Below are 17442 nucleotides of genomic sequence, written 5' to 3' on the forward strand. Positions count from 1 at the left end.
CTCTTTCTTTAAGTAGTCTTCAGGAATAGTTCTCCAGGCTTCTTGGAGGGCATTTCAAAGCTCTTCTTTGGGGGTTGGCTGCCTTTTTGATCCCACGTTGCGTCAGTAATGTTGAGGTCTGAGCTCTGGGGAGGATTCATCCCCCCATAAGACCTGTTGCCACTGAGGCTTGGGCCAAGAGATGGATAAGCTGAAGGTCCACATGCATCTCTCAGGTACTGGATCACTTTCAGAGACTGTATCTGCTGTAGATTGCTTGTTTTATTTAGGCCTGACACTTCCTCTTTTGTTGGTCTTTGAGAATCACCTGTTTGACAGATATCAAATAGTATTTTTGCACCAAACTATTATCTTTGACAGCTTTTGTAGATGCAACTAAAGAAATGGGAACAAATGTCTTTCTGACACTGTTGGTAATAAACTGCCTAAAAAACATTTAAAACTGGTTATTTGCTAACTTATCTGATATGCTCACCTTCTCCTTGAATTAGGTGTTTTTTTATGCTTGAATAATTTGATCAGTGTTAAGTGGCTCTACAAAAAAAAACACCTGAATAATAATCAGTATAAGGATTGGTTGAAAATGAGTGAAAAAGCAGCCAATGGCTAAAAGAAAAACCTTAAGAAAGCCTGGAGGACTATTGCTCAAGAGGACTTTAAAAGATTATAAGAAGATCTGGGTGCTTGGAGCCAAACATTATGAAATGAAAGAGGATCAAGACTTGCCGGTTGGATTTTAGATGTTTGTACAGTTAATAATGCAATCTGTGTTAGTCATGAGTTTTATGGCACATTCTAGATAATAAGTAAAGTGTGAGATGTTAGACGCCCTGTTTATCCACGGTAGAGTCTCGGGGCAGGAGGAGCTAATCGCCGACAAACTTCTCACAGAGTCGCCTGTCTGACATGGCCAACCAAGCGGACTTATACAGCCTCCACAACGGGTGAGTATTTTGGGTTTCACGAAAACGTCGACTGGATAACTGTTCTACGCAATCAAGCCTCATTATAGGTGATGACATCGGCCTGGTAAATGTAAAACTGAAGCAGGAGTTGCTAGTTGGTGTTAGCTGTGTGGCTAGCATTCGGAAAAGAAACCGTTGGACAAATATAACGGCTGTGAAACGAATGCGTCCTTCATCTCTAACATAGCCGCCTCTCTGCCGTTAAACACGTTCAGCCATTTTACTTTTTAGTTCGCAGCTTATTTGTCTCTAAAACGGATAGTTTGTAAAAACTTTAGTCGGCTTCGCCGGTTCCGTTTTTTTCTTCTTTTCTGCCTTCGTGGCCGTGTGAACAGAGGCAGGTAGCGGGGGGAGTCTGAGATGACATCGATGCTATGGGTTTTGTCACGATATCTGTAAGGTACAAAGAAAACTGTAAACTCGGTTTTTGTGTTTTTTGTTTTGTTTTTTCAAGCCAAGGCGCAGCAGTGTAACGTCCGCCAGCTGTTAAAACGTAATTGGTCAGTTGTGAGGTAACGAGCTTCTCTGTTACATAATGTCCCGACAAATGGGATTCAGGGGTGTGTTAAAGTGACGCCAGTAGTTTAGCTTTGACTCTGAGACACCCAAAACACACACCAACATTTAGACTGTTGTTTGAATGAAGATGGATGTTATGAACTTATGTGAAAGCTGAGTCAGAACAGGAAACATGTGGATCGCATCTTGTGGTTAAAGGGATATTGCAACCTTTTTTTATTATTATGTTGGAGGACTGATGAAATTGATAACCGAAACACTGTTATCTCTGTCAAGATGGTCCTGACGTTTAAAATCCATCCATCCATTTTCCATAGCCGCTTAATAGGGTCGCTGGAGCCTATTGCAGCTGCCACCGGGCCAGAGGTGGCTACAAGACCCATACAGGTCACCAGTCCATCACAGAAGCAGCACAGAGACATGAGACAAACAGCGTGCCGCATGTTCAAAGTACAGCAAAACTAAAAAATGCACAGCACAACGTTTCTGGAGATCGAAACAAACCATGAAAAAAATGCTATCAATCCAAGAAAATGCAACAACAAAACAAAACATCTCAGAAAACAACACAGCAAGGAAATAGAAAAATAAACCGAACAGAAATAGTTAAAAAAAAAAGTATCTGCATGGACATTTCAGATGGAGAGAAAGGGTTTTAAATGGTTTTAAAACCACCTGCATGCGCTCACTAAACACCAACGGCTGTCTGGCTTTTACTCGTTCTTCTTCCTCCATTATTAAAACCCAGACTCTTCCTTCTACAGGAAAGAGGAGAGACTTGAGACAGTGTACAGCAGAGAATAGGAGGAGACTTGGTGAGAGCAGTTATTCATGTGAGAGCTGGAGGAGCGTGGAGTTTGTTGTGGGATGTGTGCAAAGGCGAACAGCGTGATGGTTGGAGCGTGTTCATGGGAGACGAGGCAAAGGAAGGGTGAATAATTCAATTCTTCATACTGCGAGACTGTGTTTGGGTCTGTGCTGCTGAGGGATGGGAAATATGGGCCACGTATTCAGTGTTGACAATACCGGCTTTATTTCTTGGCCAAGTTTTCTGTGTGTGGTTAAAAGAGCGTGTTAATCGACAAGTGTGAACTTGTTTAGAGAGCAGCTGAAGAGGCACCGGGAAAAAATATGTCATGTACTATTTAATTTGCTACAGTAAAACCAAATACCCTCCTGGCAAATATGTCTGTGAACTTGTTAGCATTTCTACACATATCTTTAAAATACATTCGGGTAAGGAACTGCTTTTTCTTCCTTTTTGTTGATTGTCCTGTAACATTTCTTTCAGGAATGCTGAATCGTGTTGATTATCTGTGCAGCAGTTTAACAGAGACGCAGATTATCTACCTCTAATGGTTACAATGCAGTGGCATTATTAGACTTTTGGTGCAGCATTTTAAGTAGACCGGCTTTATATGCATTGTTAAAATGATGAGAACGTCCTGTTTTCAAAGTGCGTGACTTAAACTGAAAGGCACTACATTGTGTGGCTCAGTACAGGTGGGCATTAGGCCCAGCTTATGCTTGACTTGAGCTCTTTTTACTGTCCTAGTTGATTGCCGCTGATAGCAGAGGGATTGAGGGTAACCTTGGTACTCCTGCTTTCACAAAACAAGCACAGCTCTCAAATTTCAGCTGGTAGCGTGTCTGTTCGGCTTTCCTGTCAGACCTGTAACCTGTTTGTGGAGGCTAGAATGGATCAAAGAGACGGGCTTAAATTGAAGTAGGTAGTGGCGTGTTATATCAGACTACAACCACGGCTATCTTAATACAAAGATGTCTCTTAGCTTTTTCTGTGTGAAATAGTGTTGTTAATTTTTTTACTATTTAAAGTAAGTGGTCACCTGGCTTGTAATAATGCATCTCTGCTATAAATCTACTGGAAAAAACATGGAAAATCACGACTAAGCGATCCACCACCTCGCTACGTCTACAGCTACAGTTTTAAATGGCTTTTATTTATCAAAAAACACTGAAACACTGAAATCCTCTGAGCACATTTCTGGTGGCTGGCCCGTCCTTCATCCTGAGGAAGTAGAATGTGCCAGCTCCCTACTCAGTATGTGGAGCGAAACAAAGCTCTGCTGTGAATACGAGAACAATGGGAACAAGAGTCCATTTGATGGACTTGTTGTGCTCCCACCTTCTCTTAACTAAGTATTTTTAAACTTTAATGTTGTGATTGATATTTTACAAACGGCAAACTTGACGGACTGTTTAAAATTAAGTTTTCTTTTTCAGCTGATTAACTTTTTGTCCCACATCCTCCGTCTTTTTTCCAGTCTGTGGTAACATTCATCCCCAGCCCCCCCCTGCCAAAGACGATGAAGACGCTACTTCCATGAACTCCTTTGGTATTGATGTTAGAGGCCTTCCACTGGCCTTAGCATCCATGACGCAGATTACCATCTCAGATATGCGCTTCCACCCAAGATGGCGTGCAATAACTGTTGCCACCCTGCTGGCTTTGGTGCTCATGTTATATCTGCATCGGACAGCAGGGGACAGGGATCATAGTTTTCAGATAGCCAGTGAGGGAGAGAACGCCATATTCAGGGACTCTTATAGACAAACTGCACAGAGCCTTGCTCGACACCGGAAAAGGGCAAAACCTTACAATGACACGTACCCGTTAAGTCCACCGGAGAGGACGCGGCACGGCGTACGCTACCGTATAGGTGTGATCGCAGACCTGGACACAGCATCACGAAGCTCCAAGGATCAAACGTGGTTCAGCTACATGAAAAGAGGCTACCTGAGTGTCTCAGACAGCGCTGACAGGCTGGAGGTGGAATGGGATGCTGACATGGTCACCCTGGAAAGCCATCTAGCTGAGAAAGGACGAGGTACGTGGACACTGTTACAGCTGCACATATCTGTAGTGTTTGCGTGTTGAGATTTTTAAGTTGTGTAGCCCTCTGCCTGATTAACTCTGCAGGTATGGAGTTGTCGGAGCTGGTGGTGTTCAACGGTCACCTGTACAGTGTAGATGACCGCACAGGTGTGGTGTACAGAATTGAGAGAAGCCAGGCCATCCCCTGGGTTATATTACCTGATGGCGATGGCTCAGTCTCTAAAGGTAAGTCTCTAAGCTGTGGAACGGTGGCTCGGGTGGCTACTCAGTGCAATAAGTCTTGTGTTGTCTTCATAGAACAGTAAGATATCAAAGTTGCAATTGAAAAAGCTGATGCAACCTTTCTTAACTGGCAAACAAAAGCTTCATTTTAGGACTCATTTGAGCCCACAATCATGTTCTTCTTTGATCATTTGCACTGTTATGTTGTTTGTGCAGGATTTAAGGCAGAGTGGCTTGCGGTGAAGGATGAGCACCTGTTTGTTGGAGGCCTGGGGAAGGAGTGGACCACGACGTCTGGGGAAGTCGTCAACAACAATCCAGAGTGGGTGAAAGTTGTCGGCTACAACGGCGACGTGGAGCATGAAAACTGGGTGCCATACTACAACGCCCTGCGGAGTGCAGCAGGGATCGAACCACCAGGTGCTGAGGAATTATTCATTTCTGACTCAGAGGTGCTGTTTGTACCTCAAATCAAAGTTAGCTTGCGTTGGACGCTGCTGTTGTGCGTACATTTTTACAGTACTGTGCAAAAGCCTTGAGCTAGCTGGGAAACATGGGCAAACATAAATAGAATTAAAGTATATAAGATAAGAGTTTTTTTTGGAGATGTAACTTAAGAAATGTGAAGAAATTCTGTCTTTGCAATAAGCTGCTGGTAAAGTGTCTAAAGATCCCATTTAAAATTGGTTCTATGCTAAATTGTCTGTTATATGTCGACTGGTTCATCCCTCGAGTCGGGTGCCTTTTTTTAATGGTACAACCTAACATTCGGCCAATCTCAACATGCTGCCAGGCGGTGGCAGTTCCCTGCGCTGTTATGCAAAACTGGAGCTCTTGAAAGTAGGCAATGACCAGCGCTGTGGTTGTCTCTGATATCTCACATTTCATGTGGTACTGATCCAAAGGCGTTAGCAAGGTCTAGGAAGACTACACGCAGATCTTTCTTTCCTTTTTGGCTTCCTGTAAATGGTGCCAGACAGTACTTGTATGCTCCCGGCATCTGGAAAACCCACTTATTCCTGCCTTCTGCATGGAGAGTCAATATAGTTGGCAGAACCGTTTGATGTTTGAGGAGATTTTCTCTTTGGGAATAAGGATTCCTTCCTGCTCTAAGCAACTATCGTGGAATGACTACGGTAGCTTTTTCCAGGCCACAAGCATTAGCTTCCAAAGGTACCTTAGGACGCCCGGAGTGTTCTTATAAAACTTGTATGAAATGCCGTTCAGCCCGGGGGGGCAGGTGCTGATCTTCACTTCATTCCATGTCGGCGATCTTGTGTCAATCTGGTGCTACAAGAAAGTCTGGCTGCTTGAAAGCAAAGTATAAAAAAGATTTGTACATCTTAATCTTACAGGCTGAATGTTGTTTGATGAAAAACTGATCTTTTTTTTTTTTTTATGACCAGAATTTGCAGCTCTTTTTCTAATTTCCCAATCCTCCAGTTTGTAATTGGAAGCGCTAAATCTGTAAAGCTCTGTTGTTGTCGACAACAAAAGATTTTAAAGGACATTTGGACTTGAAAAAATATCAAACTTTTAATCCTGTGACATCTTGGATTTTATAACCTTAATAATACATTTGCAAATAAGTCTATTTATATTTGACCTATGTCTACTTGTCCAAGGCTCCTTAAAAACAGTCTGGGTTAAATAGTCACTTGGGGACACTTATAATAACCAGTCTGTTCATTTCTGGCTTCTTTTGTTGCAGCTGTCTGCTGTTAGCCTATTTGTTAGCATCTTTGGTTCTTCTTGTTGTAGTTCTGTAGCTTTAGATCACTTTCTTATTGGTTGTCTGTCACTGAAGAAGCAGATCATTCTTCAATGTTGAGCTCATAGCTGGAGTCACAACAAGAGTTGAAATACTAAGCTGACAACCAATGTTCTAAGATCCTTTAGTATGATCATGACTGTTAGAATCAGTTAAACTCGGTAGCCTGAAGATCATGTGGCACATCAGGTGACACCTGCATGTTTTCCTGTTCTAACACACTTCAATCGGATCTTCATCATTGTGAAGCTTTGCAGAAACAAGGCAGTGACCCATTCATCTGAATCAAGTGTGCCAGTTGCAGCAGTCCGTAAACGTATGAGCATAATTTGATCAAATAGAACCATCTTTCCTTCTTCTGTGGTGTTTGTTATTTTTTTACAACAATCGTAGCTGAGAGCTTCATCTTTGTGGCAGAAGAAAGTGTTTTAAACGCTCCATAAATCCTAACACATATTTCTGTTACCTCTCCTGTAGGCTACCTTATCCATGAATCAGCAGCTTGGAGCAATCGCCTCCAACGTTGGTTCTTCCTACCTCGCCGTGCCAGTCACCAGCACTATGAAGAGACGGCAGACGAGCGGCGTGCCACCAACCTCCTCTTGTCCACTCCCGCAGACTTTAGCGACATAAAGGCACGGCGTGTCGGACCACTCGACCCCACCCACGGCTTCTCCTCGTTTAAGTTCATTCCGGACACGGATGATCAGATCATCCTGGCTCTGAAGTCGGAGGAGGACGCTGGCAGGATCGCCACCTACATCATTGCATTTACACTGGACGGCCGGGTGCTGATGCCCGAGACAAAGATTGGAGACGTGAAGTATGAAGGGCTCGAATTTATCTGAACGACAGGGCTGGAGGTTTTCTTTCTGCTCATAATTAGACGAAACAAAGTCAACTATTACATTCCCTCTCAGTTTTACTGTGAGATATGACCAAAACTTCAATATTTCATACTGAAATGATTCCTAAGAGGCACAGGAGGAATGAAGTGTCATTAACCACAGACCTGCAGCTGTCACCTGCCAGCCAACGCAGGACAAGACGTTTTGGATTTTAAGTCACAATTACTTCGTATCAGTGCTGCTAGAAGCTTTTTACTTTTTAAACTCTTGAGTTCAACCGCCTGGTTGGACTTGAGACTAATACAGTCCTTGTTCCAGGAAAGTTGGGAAACTAACCTGATTTTTAAAAATGTCTTTAATGGAAAATGGTACAAAGACGACGTATCAAATGTTGAAAGTGAGAATTTTTCCTCATTATTTGGCACCGTAACGCCTCTGTCACACATGCATTGGAACAAAAAACACCGCTCCTGTTGTAATTCACCAGCAGAGATCATATCGGTCCCGGCTTGAAAAGTTTCCTTTGAAAGAGTTTAGTAAAATCGTGTTGCACTGAAGCGTTTTGCAACCGACTGCTCTGAAAACTAAATGTTTTCCATCCTTGTTTTGTTGTTGTATTCCCTTCACAACGAGCCAAATGTTGTCAGCGAGCGACAGCTTCTCCTCAGCTCAAAGGATGCATTTATCAGACAGTTTTTGGCTTTTTCTCAGTCCGAATTAAGAGCTTTAAACCAGAGAAGGCAGCGCTTTCTGTTAGTTTATCTCCCATCAAATCAAAAAAAGAACACATTTAGAAACACATTTTCTCAGTTTCAATATTTGATGTAATTTTTGTACCATTTTCACATCACATAGTGTAAATGTTTAGCAAATTAATTGGGTTTTCAGTTTGGAAAGGTTCACCTTGTGTTCAGTGTCCCAGCTTTTGTGGAATCAGACATTCAGACACCAGCTGGGGTGGATCTCCACTCATGCAGCCACACTCTGCTGGTCGGACATTCAGGGGAACAAAGATTAGAAACAAATTTCCTGACATTACTTGAAATCTTAAGCTCAACTTGTCTGTTTTACAGTCTGGACACCATGAACTTCATTATACTGACACCATGCACATCTTAAACCGAATGTTTTATGCTTTTAAAGTGAGACAAACAACATATTTAATTAAAGATTAAGCATTAATATATTTTCTTTGTATCCTCTCAAACCAAAAAGAATAAAATGGATCCCTTTGTGTAACCGTCTTGTTGTGCACCACAAAAACCGCACAGTATCAACATTTTATTGTGCCGGCTTCACCTAAAAATAATCACTGTACATTTTTCAGTGTTCATGTCTACAAAATGAATAAGACGTGGCAGTTTTTTATTTTTTTATTTATTAAAGCAGATTTATATGCAAATTAGATGAAGAAATTCAGTGATTTGAGTGAAACGTGGAAACAAAATGACAGATTGTCAGATAAGAACAGACAGGATGGTGCAGATCAGTTTCACACGCTTCGAGCCCGAGACAAATCCATCTACAGACTTGTTGCCATGACAATGACGTCTTCAGGTAGACCAGCCACGTGCACAGCTTTGAAGGAGCCCAGTTTAGAGAAGAAACCAAGCATCCTCCGGTCGCTCTGCCTCAACTCACAGAACACCCCTCTGGACCCTGAAAGACAAACCAGGACGGAGCTTCTGTTCAGTGACGAATCAGGAGAAGATGGAACGGCACACAATTTAGATCCAAAAATGTTTGCATCTTTCAACTATTATGTTTATGTATTTAGCAGACGGTTTTATCCAAAGTGACTTACAAATGAAGATATAACAGCTATATAAAGCTAACAATAAACTACATAGAAGGAACCCACTAGTCCGATTCTGTCAGAGGTGACAGAGTAGAGATAGGGTGCAGAAAGATAAAGTGCAGAGAGAGGGGGTGCTCTCTGAAGAGCTGGGTTTTCAGGAGCTTCTTGAAGATAGACAGGGACGCCCCTGTTCTGGTAGCGCTCGGTAGGTCATTCCACCACCGTGGGACGACACATGAAAAGAGTTTGGATTGTCTTAGGCGTGGTGTAGGAGCTGCTAGACGACAATCCTGGGACCAACGGAGGGACCCAGTTGTGACAGAAGCCTTTGCAAGAGCATTAAAGTAGATGGGAGCCGTTCCATTGAGCACTTTGTAGGATAACATCAGTGACTTGAATTTGATGTGGGCGGCTAAGGGCAGCCAGAGGAGTTCAATGAACAGAGGGGGGGACGTGTTCTTTTAGGCTGACCGAAGACCAGACGCGCCGCCGCGTTCTGGACCATCTGCAGAGGTTTCATAGTACAGGCTGGGAGACCAGTTAAAGCTGTGGTGTGAAAATTACAGCAGATTACGACGTGAACATCAATAGGTTTAAATTTAAGATGCTTTTAGGGGCATAAATAAGGCAAAGAGTTGAAGAGGGCCCCCTTGTGGCAACTCCTTGTGACCTCTAATGATCAAGACTTTTGTTTTATGAGGCTTATCCCACCTCAGCCTCCATGTCTGCGCTCTTCTGTCCTCCTTCCTGTGACCCAGAAGTTGTTCACACAAATATTTTGATATTTGACTTCAGTCACCCAGAAGAAGGAAGCCATAAACTGTGACACCTGAAGGAGGCATGATGCACCAATCCCACATTATGAACTGTATTAAAAGTAAATGTGTATTTTGTTGCAAATACAGTGGAGGAGGAACCTGGACACAAGGAGAGGACTCGGGTGTGTGAAAGTACAAGTGATGGTGCGAGGCTTGGACCTACCGCTGCTCCTGATGGAGGACAACAGCTGACCCATCATGCGCTTGGTTGGAGACGCATCAGTGACCCGGGGAAGCACTTGTACAACAACCAAGGAGGGGAAATCCTCACTCACTGCCCTCTGGAAGTAGTCAATAACCAACAGTCAAGTCATGCTGCATTTCAGGGTGTGGAAAACAATCCAATCTCGCATTTCATCACCTGAATTTTGGCCGCAGCTGGTTTGGCATCAGTGAGTGCCAGCGCGAAACCACACACCCCAGTCTCATCCTCCATGACAAGAGCACACTGAGGGGAGGGGGAGATTTCACCTGCTGACAGGCTGCAGCGGCAGGAATGTTACAAAGAGGCTGAAAACAAAAGCAGAAATACTCGGGACAGAGAACATCATTTTCCTACCCATCGCTGATAAGTGGAGGCTGCGCCACCAGAGGGGTTCTGCCCTCCTCTCCTCTCTGCATCTCCTCAAAAATCCTCTGCACCGCCGCCTGAGACAAGAAACTGTTATTACTATCATTTCTGATTTTCAACCTGTAGGTGACACAGCGAGGATCAGCACCTTGTCCTCGCTGCAGTACGGTCGTATGCAGTAAACCGCCGTCATGGGGGGCTGTCTGAACAGGTCCCTGTTTCCATGTCCCGGCAGCATCCTCTGCAAGCACAAACACAGAATATACGAACGCTCCACACAGCCTTTTACTCGTTGAATGTGTGACATTACTGACAGTTGTGAGTGTGCACAAGTCATTGCAGAGGTTTGGATACCTGGAACTCTCCAGAGAGGCCTCCTCTAAAGCTCCAGGGTTCAGGATCCTCGTTCATTAACTGGGCTGAGGGTTGACCCTGCCCTCCTGTGGAAATGACAACAGGCAGCTTCAGAGGGCAGCGCTATAGTATAACTGCCACATTTACAGGTAGATTTACAGGTAGTGTCTGTCATCTTCTCGTTCCAAATGCAGAATTTCCTGCTTTTAAGTCCCAGCTCATCTGCTCTGTCACTGTTCTTTACATTTAGTCGAGTAGTACCAAGTAATCATCATTCAGGTAGGAAATGCAGTCTCACCCAGCGTTTTTACGTAGGCTCGTGCCAGACCGACCCCGCTCTTGATGTCACAGATGTAGTTGTACAGGTCGTACAGAACGCTGCGGTTGGGGGCGTTTGACAGGCGGTTAAACATCTGCACCACGGCTTCGCACATGTTGTCAAACTGCTGCGCTCTGGAGCACCACTCTGCAGTCTGAAACACGCCGGCAAGTGAGCCATCTGTGTGAGGACACTGAACAGAATCGTCAGCCTTTAACAAGCAGGAAGCGTTACCTTGTCCGTCTGTGCAGCAGCAGCATGATTGTTGTTTCTGAGCCAGTCCAGCTCCTGCAGCATGGTTTGAGCTGTGGTCCCGTACTCGTAGGGCAAGTAGAAGAGGTCTGACAGCAGCTTCAGGTCGTCCAGAGTCAGAGGCTCAGCTGTGTACAGCGGGTTCTCCCCAGGTCCAGGAACATAGGGACTCTCACCCATGTCTGTCTGCATGGACTCCTCATCTGACGACTCTTTCTTGAGACGAGCTTGACGACAAGCGCCTGAAAGTGCAGAGAGAGAGAGCCGACAACTGAATTTCTCCCTCCCGTTTCTGCCTGTTGAGCTCCATAAAGTGTCTTTCATGGGACTCTACCTCCTGGTTGATCTGTGCTCATGAACTCCTGCAGCCAGTCGGAGAGGGCCAGGGTCAGGGCTTTGTGTGGACTGTAGCAGGGGTCCTGCTCTTCTTCGCCTGGTGATGCAAATGAGACAGTTTTTAAGTTCTGTGACTCTACAATAAAAACTACAATCGCATCATCAAATCTTTAATCCCACAATAGAAGCTTTAAATCTTCTTAAAGCTCTTCAAAACATCAGTTTAGGCTTTAGCTGTGTGGACTATTTTCAAAAAAGCAGCACAGATTTACACTTATAGTCCAGAAATAAATGCATATGAGCAAATTAGGATAGTTAGATTACTGCTATATAATGTCCAAACAACAATAACAATAGCATTTCTTATAATGAAGTAAAAAACAAAAACTCCCAGGCACATCTATTGGCACCCTTCTGTAATTAAAGCTCAGGATTGTGAAGAAAAATCTGGAAGCAACCACCCTGCCCTTCTTGTAAATCCTTAATTTTTAGGTTAAAGGTCATGGAAACGCTGAAGATTAAAAAGCAATGCATAAGACAAACTAGACACTCACCCATTTCCACGTCTCTTGATCCTCCATCAGTGGATGCTTTACACCATGTTGCCAGAGTGTGAATGGCCACAAAATTTAGGTAAAACTCACAGTTGGGGTTTGTGAGGACTCCTTTCAGTTTGGGAATGAGCTCAGTGGGTCGGTCCTATTAAGAGAAGAATATTTTCACTAAGTCACACTGGAGCTCAAACAGGATATTGTTAAAACAAAGTAAAAACACACCTTATAAGGTCCAAGAAAAAGCCTTTGAGGATCATAGTCATTAGCATGAATATTGTCCCAGATGACGGGGGCCCTCTTCAGGACAGAGGACACCTCCTCTATGGATTCAACAGAGATTTTGTGGGACACCACTTTTGGACCTAAATAACACAAAAGAAAAAAGGGGTTAAAGAACCGCATTTGGGGTCATTTGTGAAATCAGTAGAACCTTACCGGTCCACAGTATGTCGATGCCAGGCAGGAGCTTCTCTCCCACAGTGTGCAAGTATGAAGACCGGGAAACGTTGGGGGTGCAGAAGGCCGCACAATAGTCTGGGGACAGATCAGGAGTAAGGGATGGAAAACCACAAGAAACATTAACCCTGTTCTCTTCCACATACACTCACCGGCCACTTTAAGCACATGCAAAGGTATGATGCAAATTTCCCGTCCCACCACTTCCCAAAGGTGATCTATTGGATTGAGATCTGGTGACTGTGGAGGCCATTGGAGTACAGTGAACTCATTGTCATGTTCAAGAAACCAGTTCGAAATGATATGTGCTTTGTGACATGGTGCATTATCCTGCTCGAAGTAGCCATCAGAAGATGGGTACACTCCATTAATTCTGAGAGCCCTAGAGGCTCTGCTGCTGTAGCCCATCTTCTTCAAGGTTCCACGTGTTGTGCGCTCAGAGATGGTCTTCTGCATTCTTTGGTTGTAACAAATGCTTCTTTCTCAAGCCTGTCTGCCCATTCTCCTCTGACCTCTCACATCAACACAACTGCACATCACTGAATATTTTCTCTTTTTCGGACCAGTCTCTGTAAACCTTAGCGATGGTTGTGTGTGAAAATCCCAGCCCGTCTGGCACCAACAGCCATGCCACGTTTACGTCCTTAAATCCCCATTTTTTCCCCCATTCTGATGCTCGCTTTGAGCTTCAGTCCGTTGTGTTAACCACCTCTACACGCCTAAATGCATTGAGTTGCAGCCATGCGATTGGCTGATTAGCTGTTTGTGTTAAAAAGCAATTGAACAGGTGTTCCTAATAAAGTGGCCGCTGAGTGTAGTTTTTAGATGACTCTAAATCTGCCTGAACTAAACTGAACTGCATATTGTATCATTCATGCTCAGTTCAGCATAAGTTTGTTTCTCTGACCTGTTGGGCAGAAGAGGAAGGTCTCAGGTTCTCCCAGGTGCTGGTACACCTTATTAGTGACAGCCACCTGAGCGTGGGCGAAGGAACTGAAAGCGTCCTTATCAGCTGGACACATCTCGGTCTCAATGTCGTCAAAGAGTAAAGAGAAAGACCTGCAGCCAAACGTCTTCACCTGAAAAAGAGCTGGTGTGTTGATATACGGGGTTTCCTTTCATGATAATACAGTTAACTTGAACGGTGCATGTCAGGGTCAATGTTTTACTGCTCAAGTTGTCATATGAAGTAATAAGTTGTCCCAAACAAACCGTCAGAGAGCCATAAAGTTAAATACAGCCAGCGCTCCACCCTTTATTTTTACCTGATCCAACTTCCTCTTCAGGGCGGCCACTTCTTTTGGGTTGGAAAAGGTAATGTCCAGGCCGGGAGATATCGCATAGATGAACTCAACATTGTGCTGCTTGGCTGCTGAAATCAGAGCAATCAGTTTCTCTAGGAACAGAAGACAAAACAGAGAAGAAATGCTGCTTAACATAAGAGTGAGCAAAAGCTTTACAGTATTTGATAGAGATCCCTGCTCATCCGTTAGCAGCTTTTAGTCAACACAGACATCCACAAAACACTCAGAAAGATTTCATATCAGCTGTTTTACTCACAGTTTTCAATGCGGATGTGCCTGAAAGTAGAAATTTATGAGAATCTGCAGAGATAAACGGTGAGATGGTCCAGTTTGTGTCTGTTTCACTGGGTTTAATGTCAAATCATCATCACCGCCCTTTAGTCTGTAACACTGATAATATTCAGAGATGCACCAAACTGAGCAATCAAAGCGTCTCTGGGGAGATAATGATGACTCAGAGTGGGACTTTGGTGTGACACTGACAGACGAGAAAAAGCAGTCAATAACCACTGAGGCTGAGCTGAGTAACTTTACACCAGAACTTGTTGAAACTTGTAAAACTTTTTGCAACATATGCAACACAACTCACGTGTATTCACAACCTATTATGTTTATGTCAGTAAATGTCTGCTGAAATGCAGCTGGAGAAACCCCTCTAATGATTATTAAAAATGCAGTCTGCAGTTACATTGCATTCATTCATTTAAACAGCAGGTAGCACCACTACCTCCTGAGACTCCAATTAGCTCAGTTAATTAGTTTATTATGTAATAGTTAAAGGGATAATAACTGTAGTTAAAAATGACCACATTCTTCACATTTTGGATTGTTTACGTGGTTCAGTTTGTTATTGAATGTGTGCACAGGTGTGAAGGAGGATCTGACTGCCACAATTTACACAAAGATTTAAGCACATTCTCAGTTTTACTCCAAAACAATTGGGACGCCGTGTAAAAAGTAAATAAAAACAGAATGCAATGATTCCCAAATCTCATGAAGCAATATTTCATTCACAATAAAAATAACAGATGTTGAAAGTGAGACATTTTACTATTTCATGAAACATTTCAGCTCACTTTGTATTTGACGACAGCAACACGTCTCAAACAAGTTTGGAAAGAAGGAAACAGCTGGAGAAATATGATGGAGCTAGTTATGTTGATTGGTTATAAGTCAGTAACACGATTGGGTATAAAAAGAGCATTTTAGAGAGGCAGAGTCTCTCAGAAGTAAAGATGGGCAGAGGTTCAGCAGTCTGCAGAACACTGTGTCGACAGATGTTGCAGTAATTTCAGAATAATATTCCTCAATGTAAAACTGTGAAGACTTTAAATATTCCATCATCTTTGGTGCATTTAGGGCACCAAAAGTTTCAGAGAATCTGGAGACATCACTGTGGACAATGGACATGGCTAAAAAATAAAATAAATAAATTTTAAAAAATCAGTATAGGATGTCTGTGATCCCTCAGGCAGCTCTGCATTAAAAACAGGCTGATTCTGACCTGGAAATCACTGCATGGGCTCAGGAACACTTGTCTGTGAACACAATTCCCGTGCTATCTAGAAATGAAGGTTAAAGCTCTGTCATGCAAAGAAGAAACCATATGTGAACATGATCCAGACACTCTGCCATCTTCTCTGGACTAAAACATATTTTAATGGACTGAAGCAAAGTGGAAAACTGTTCTGTGATGTGAAATATGAATTCCTTTATAGAAATCATGGACGCTGCGTCCTCCAGAATAAAGAGGAGAGGGACCATCCAACTTGTTATCAGCTCTCAGTTCAAAGCCTGCATCTCTGATGGTGTGAGGTACATTAGTGCCGACAGAACTGGCAACATGCACATCCCGAAAGGCTCATCAATGCTGAAAGGTACATACAAGTTTCAGAGCAACATCTGCTCCCATCCAGATGACGTCTTTTTGTTTACATTTTACGCAGCGTCCCAACATTTCTGGATTTGGGCTTTTAAGACACTTGTAGTTTCAGTTAACTGAGTGGAAGCATCGCGTTTTACATCAGAAAAGCTTTTTAGCAAAGGTAGCGTTAGCACTAACAATATGCAGGAATGTTTCTCTCATGCAGGTGTTCACAAACAACTCGTTTCATAAGACAACTGTGTTTGTTCGACTGCTCGAACAATCTGAGTTTTCACTTCCAAGAGACAGATCTGTGATTTGAGATGGCTGGGTGATACTCACCGGCCTCCTCAGGAGAGTACAAGTCTCTCCAGTACATCCTGTGTTTGTAGTCATCCTTTGGGGCATACAGATATGTGTTCAGACCCCACTCCTGCTCCCTGTGAAACCCAAACATAATGTCAGATCATGTACAGTATCTCACTCTAGAAACATGGAAATAAATCTACCAGGAGACACTTGATCATAGCTTCAGCTGCTTCAGTTAATTGAAATGTTTTAAAGAAAAAACATGTTGCCCCTTTGGGCTTAGACTCTTAGGACACATACCTTTTAAACAGCTCTGTTCTTTGCTCCATAGTCCATGGTCGCCCATAAAAACCTATATCAATCAAAGGTCAAGTTATATTTCAAATGATATCATCTTACCATACATAATCAATACATGCCTAATATCCTTGATGCATTTTAATCCTTATATCTTAATATGGATGTTATTGGTTCTGGAGGCTCCGATCCAGCTGGACCACCAGAGTTGAGACCCCTGAGGTGGTCTGGACCCTCCAGCTTGCTCACCTTCCACCACCCCGCTGATGAAGCGCCCACCGCTGCCGGACTGGCCCTTGGCACTGCCTGGTGTCGACATGTTTTCAGGTAAAAAAAAAAAAAGCTCTCCTCCGTAGGTTCAACAATGCTCATACAGCTGCTCCAGCAATGGCATGAATCTGTGCACCACCCTGTCAGTGAGATTCACTTTTATTGCGCCGTCTCTCACGCATGCGCAGAACGGTGATTGTGCAACATGATGCTCTAAAGTCTAAAGCTGTAAAAGCTCTGGCCGAATAAGAAACTCAGCTATTGTTTAGTGATGATTCCTGCTCACCTCAGGTTCAGTCGCATGTTGACAGAGCGTGTCCAACTACCGGGTGAACGTCTTAAAGGGACAGCGTACCTGTGGCTTAAAGGGACAGTTCACCACAAAACACAAAGAGGAGCGCAAACAAACATGGAGATATTTAATTCAACGCAGTGTGGTGTCATTTAAAGTCAGAAACTACAGTACATTTGGTACTAAAGTAAAGTTGGTGATATACTGAACTGTTTTTGTTTCAGTTCCCATGTAAGTATTATGTAGAGTCCCGTGATTTTGGAGAATCTCAACACGGCTTCTGACAGACCAAAATGTCCCAACACTGTGTGGTCCAGTAAAAATCTTTATAGCCAAACACTTCAGGGACTCACAAGGAGCAATTTCCTCATAAAAACCCTAACATTAAGAAATCAATAACAAGGAAATGTATGGAACCAAACAGACCCACAGATGCAAATGCACGTTCAAATAGCATCTCCTGTGA

General features: G+C 43.4%; 2 protein-coding genes across 4 annotated transcripts; one reads left to right on the plus strand and one right to left on the minus strand.

The window, feature by feature from the left end:
* The first annotated feature begins 727 nt into the window (after positions 1-727).
* On the plus strand, positions 728-7613 carry cant1b (calcium activated nucleotidase 1b). Of its 3 annotated transcripts, none has more exons than XM_072384336.1 (5): positions 728-944; positions 3770-4333; positions 4426-4566; positions 4780-4983; positions 6812-7613. In XM_072384336.1, exons 2-5 carry the CDS (start codon positions 3829-3831, stop codon positions 7180-7182), a joined length of 1221 nt encoding a protein of 406 aa, XP_072240437.1. In that variant the 5' UTR covers positions 728-944; positions 3770-3828; the 3' UTR covers positions 7183-7613. The 3 variants fall into 3 exon arrangements, with proteins under 3 accessions (XP_072240437.1, XP_072240435.1, XP_072240436.1); XM_072384334.1 differs by lacking the exon at positions 728-944 and adding an exon at positions 1761-2415; XM_072384335.1 differs by lacking the exon at positions 728-944 and adding an exon at positions 2425-2622.
* Positions 7614-8560: 947 nt separating this feature from the next.
* On the minus strand, positions 8561-16996 carry ogal (O-GlcNAcase like). Its single transcript, XM_072384333.1, has 17 exons — positions 16664-16996; positions 16418-16469; positions 16151-16248; positions 13906-14036; positions 13548-13719; positions 12620-12718; positions 12407-12546; positions 12185-12329; positions 11629-11727; positions 11277-11536; positions 11022-11196; positions 10724-10809; positions 10518-10610; positions 10358-10446; positions 10160-10280; positions 9962-10079; positions 8561-8841 (listed from the first exon to the last, which is right to left on the minus strand). The coding sequence occupies exons 1-17, from the start codon at positions 16731-16733 to the stop codon at positions 8705-8707; spliced, it is 2085 nt and encodes a 694-aa protein (XP_072240434.1). The 5' UTR covers positions 16734-16996; the 3' UTR covers positions 8561-8704.
* Between the last annotated feature and the right edge of the window lie 446 nt (positions 16997-17442).

Source organism: Leuresthes tenuis, unplaced genomic scaffold, assembly GCF_036924035.1.
Source record: "Leuresthes tenuis unplaced genomic scaffold, fLeuTen1.0.hap1 SCAF_4, whole genome shotgun sequence".
NCBI lineage: Eukaryota > Metazoa > Chordata > Actinopteri > Atheriniformes > Atherinopsidae > Leuresthes > Leuresthes tenuis.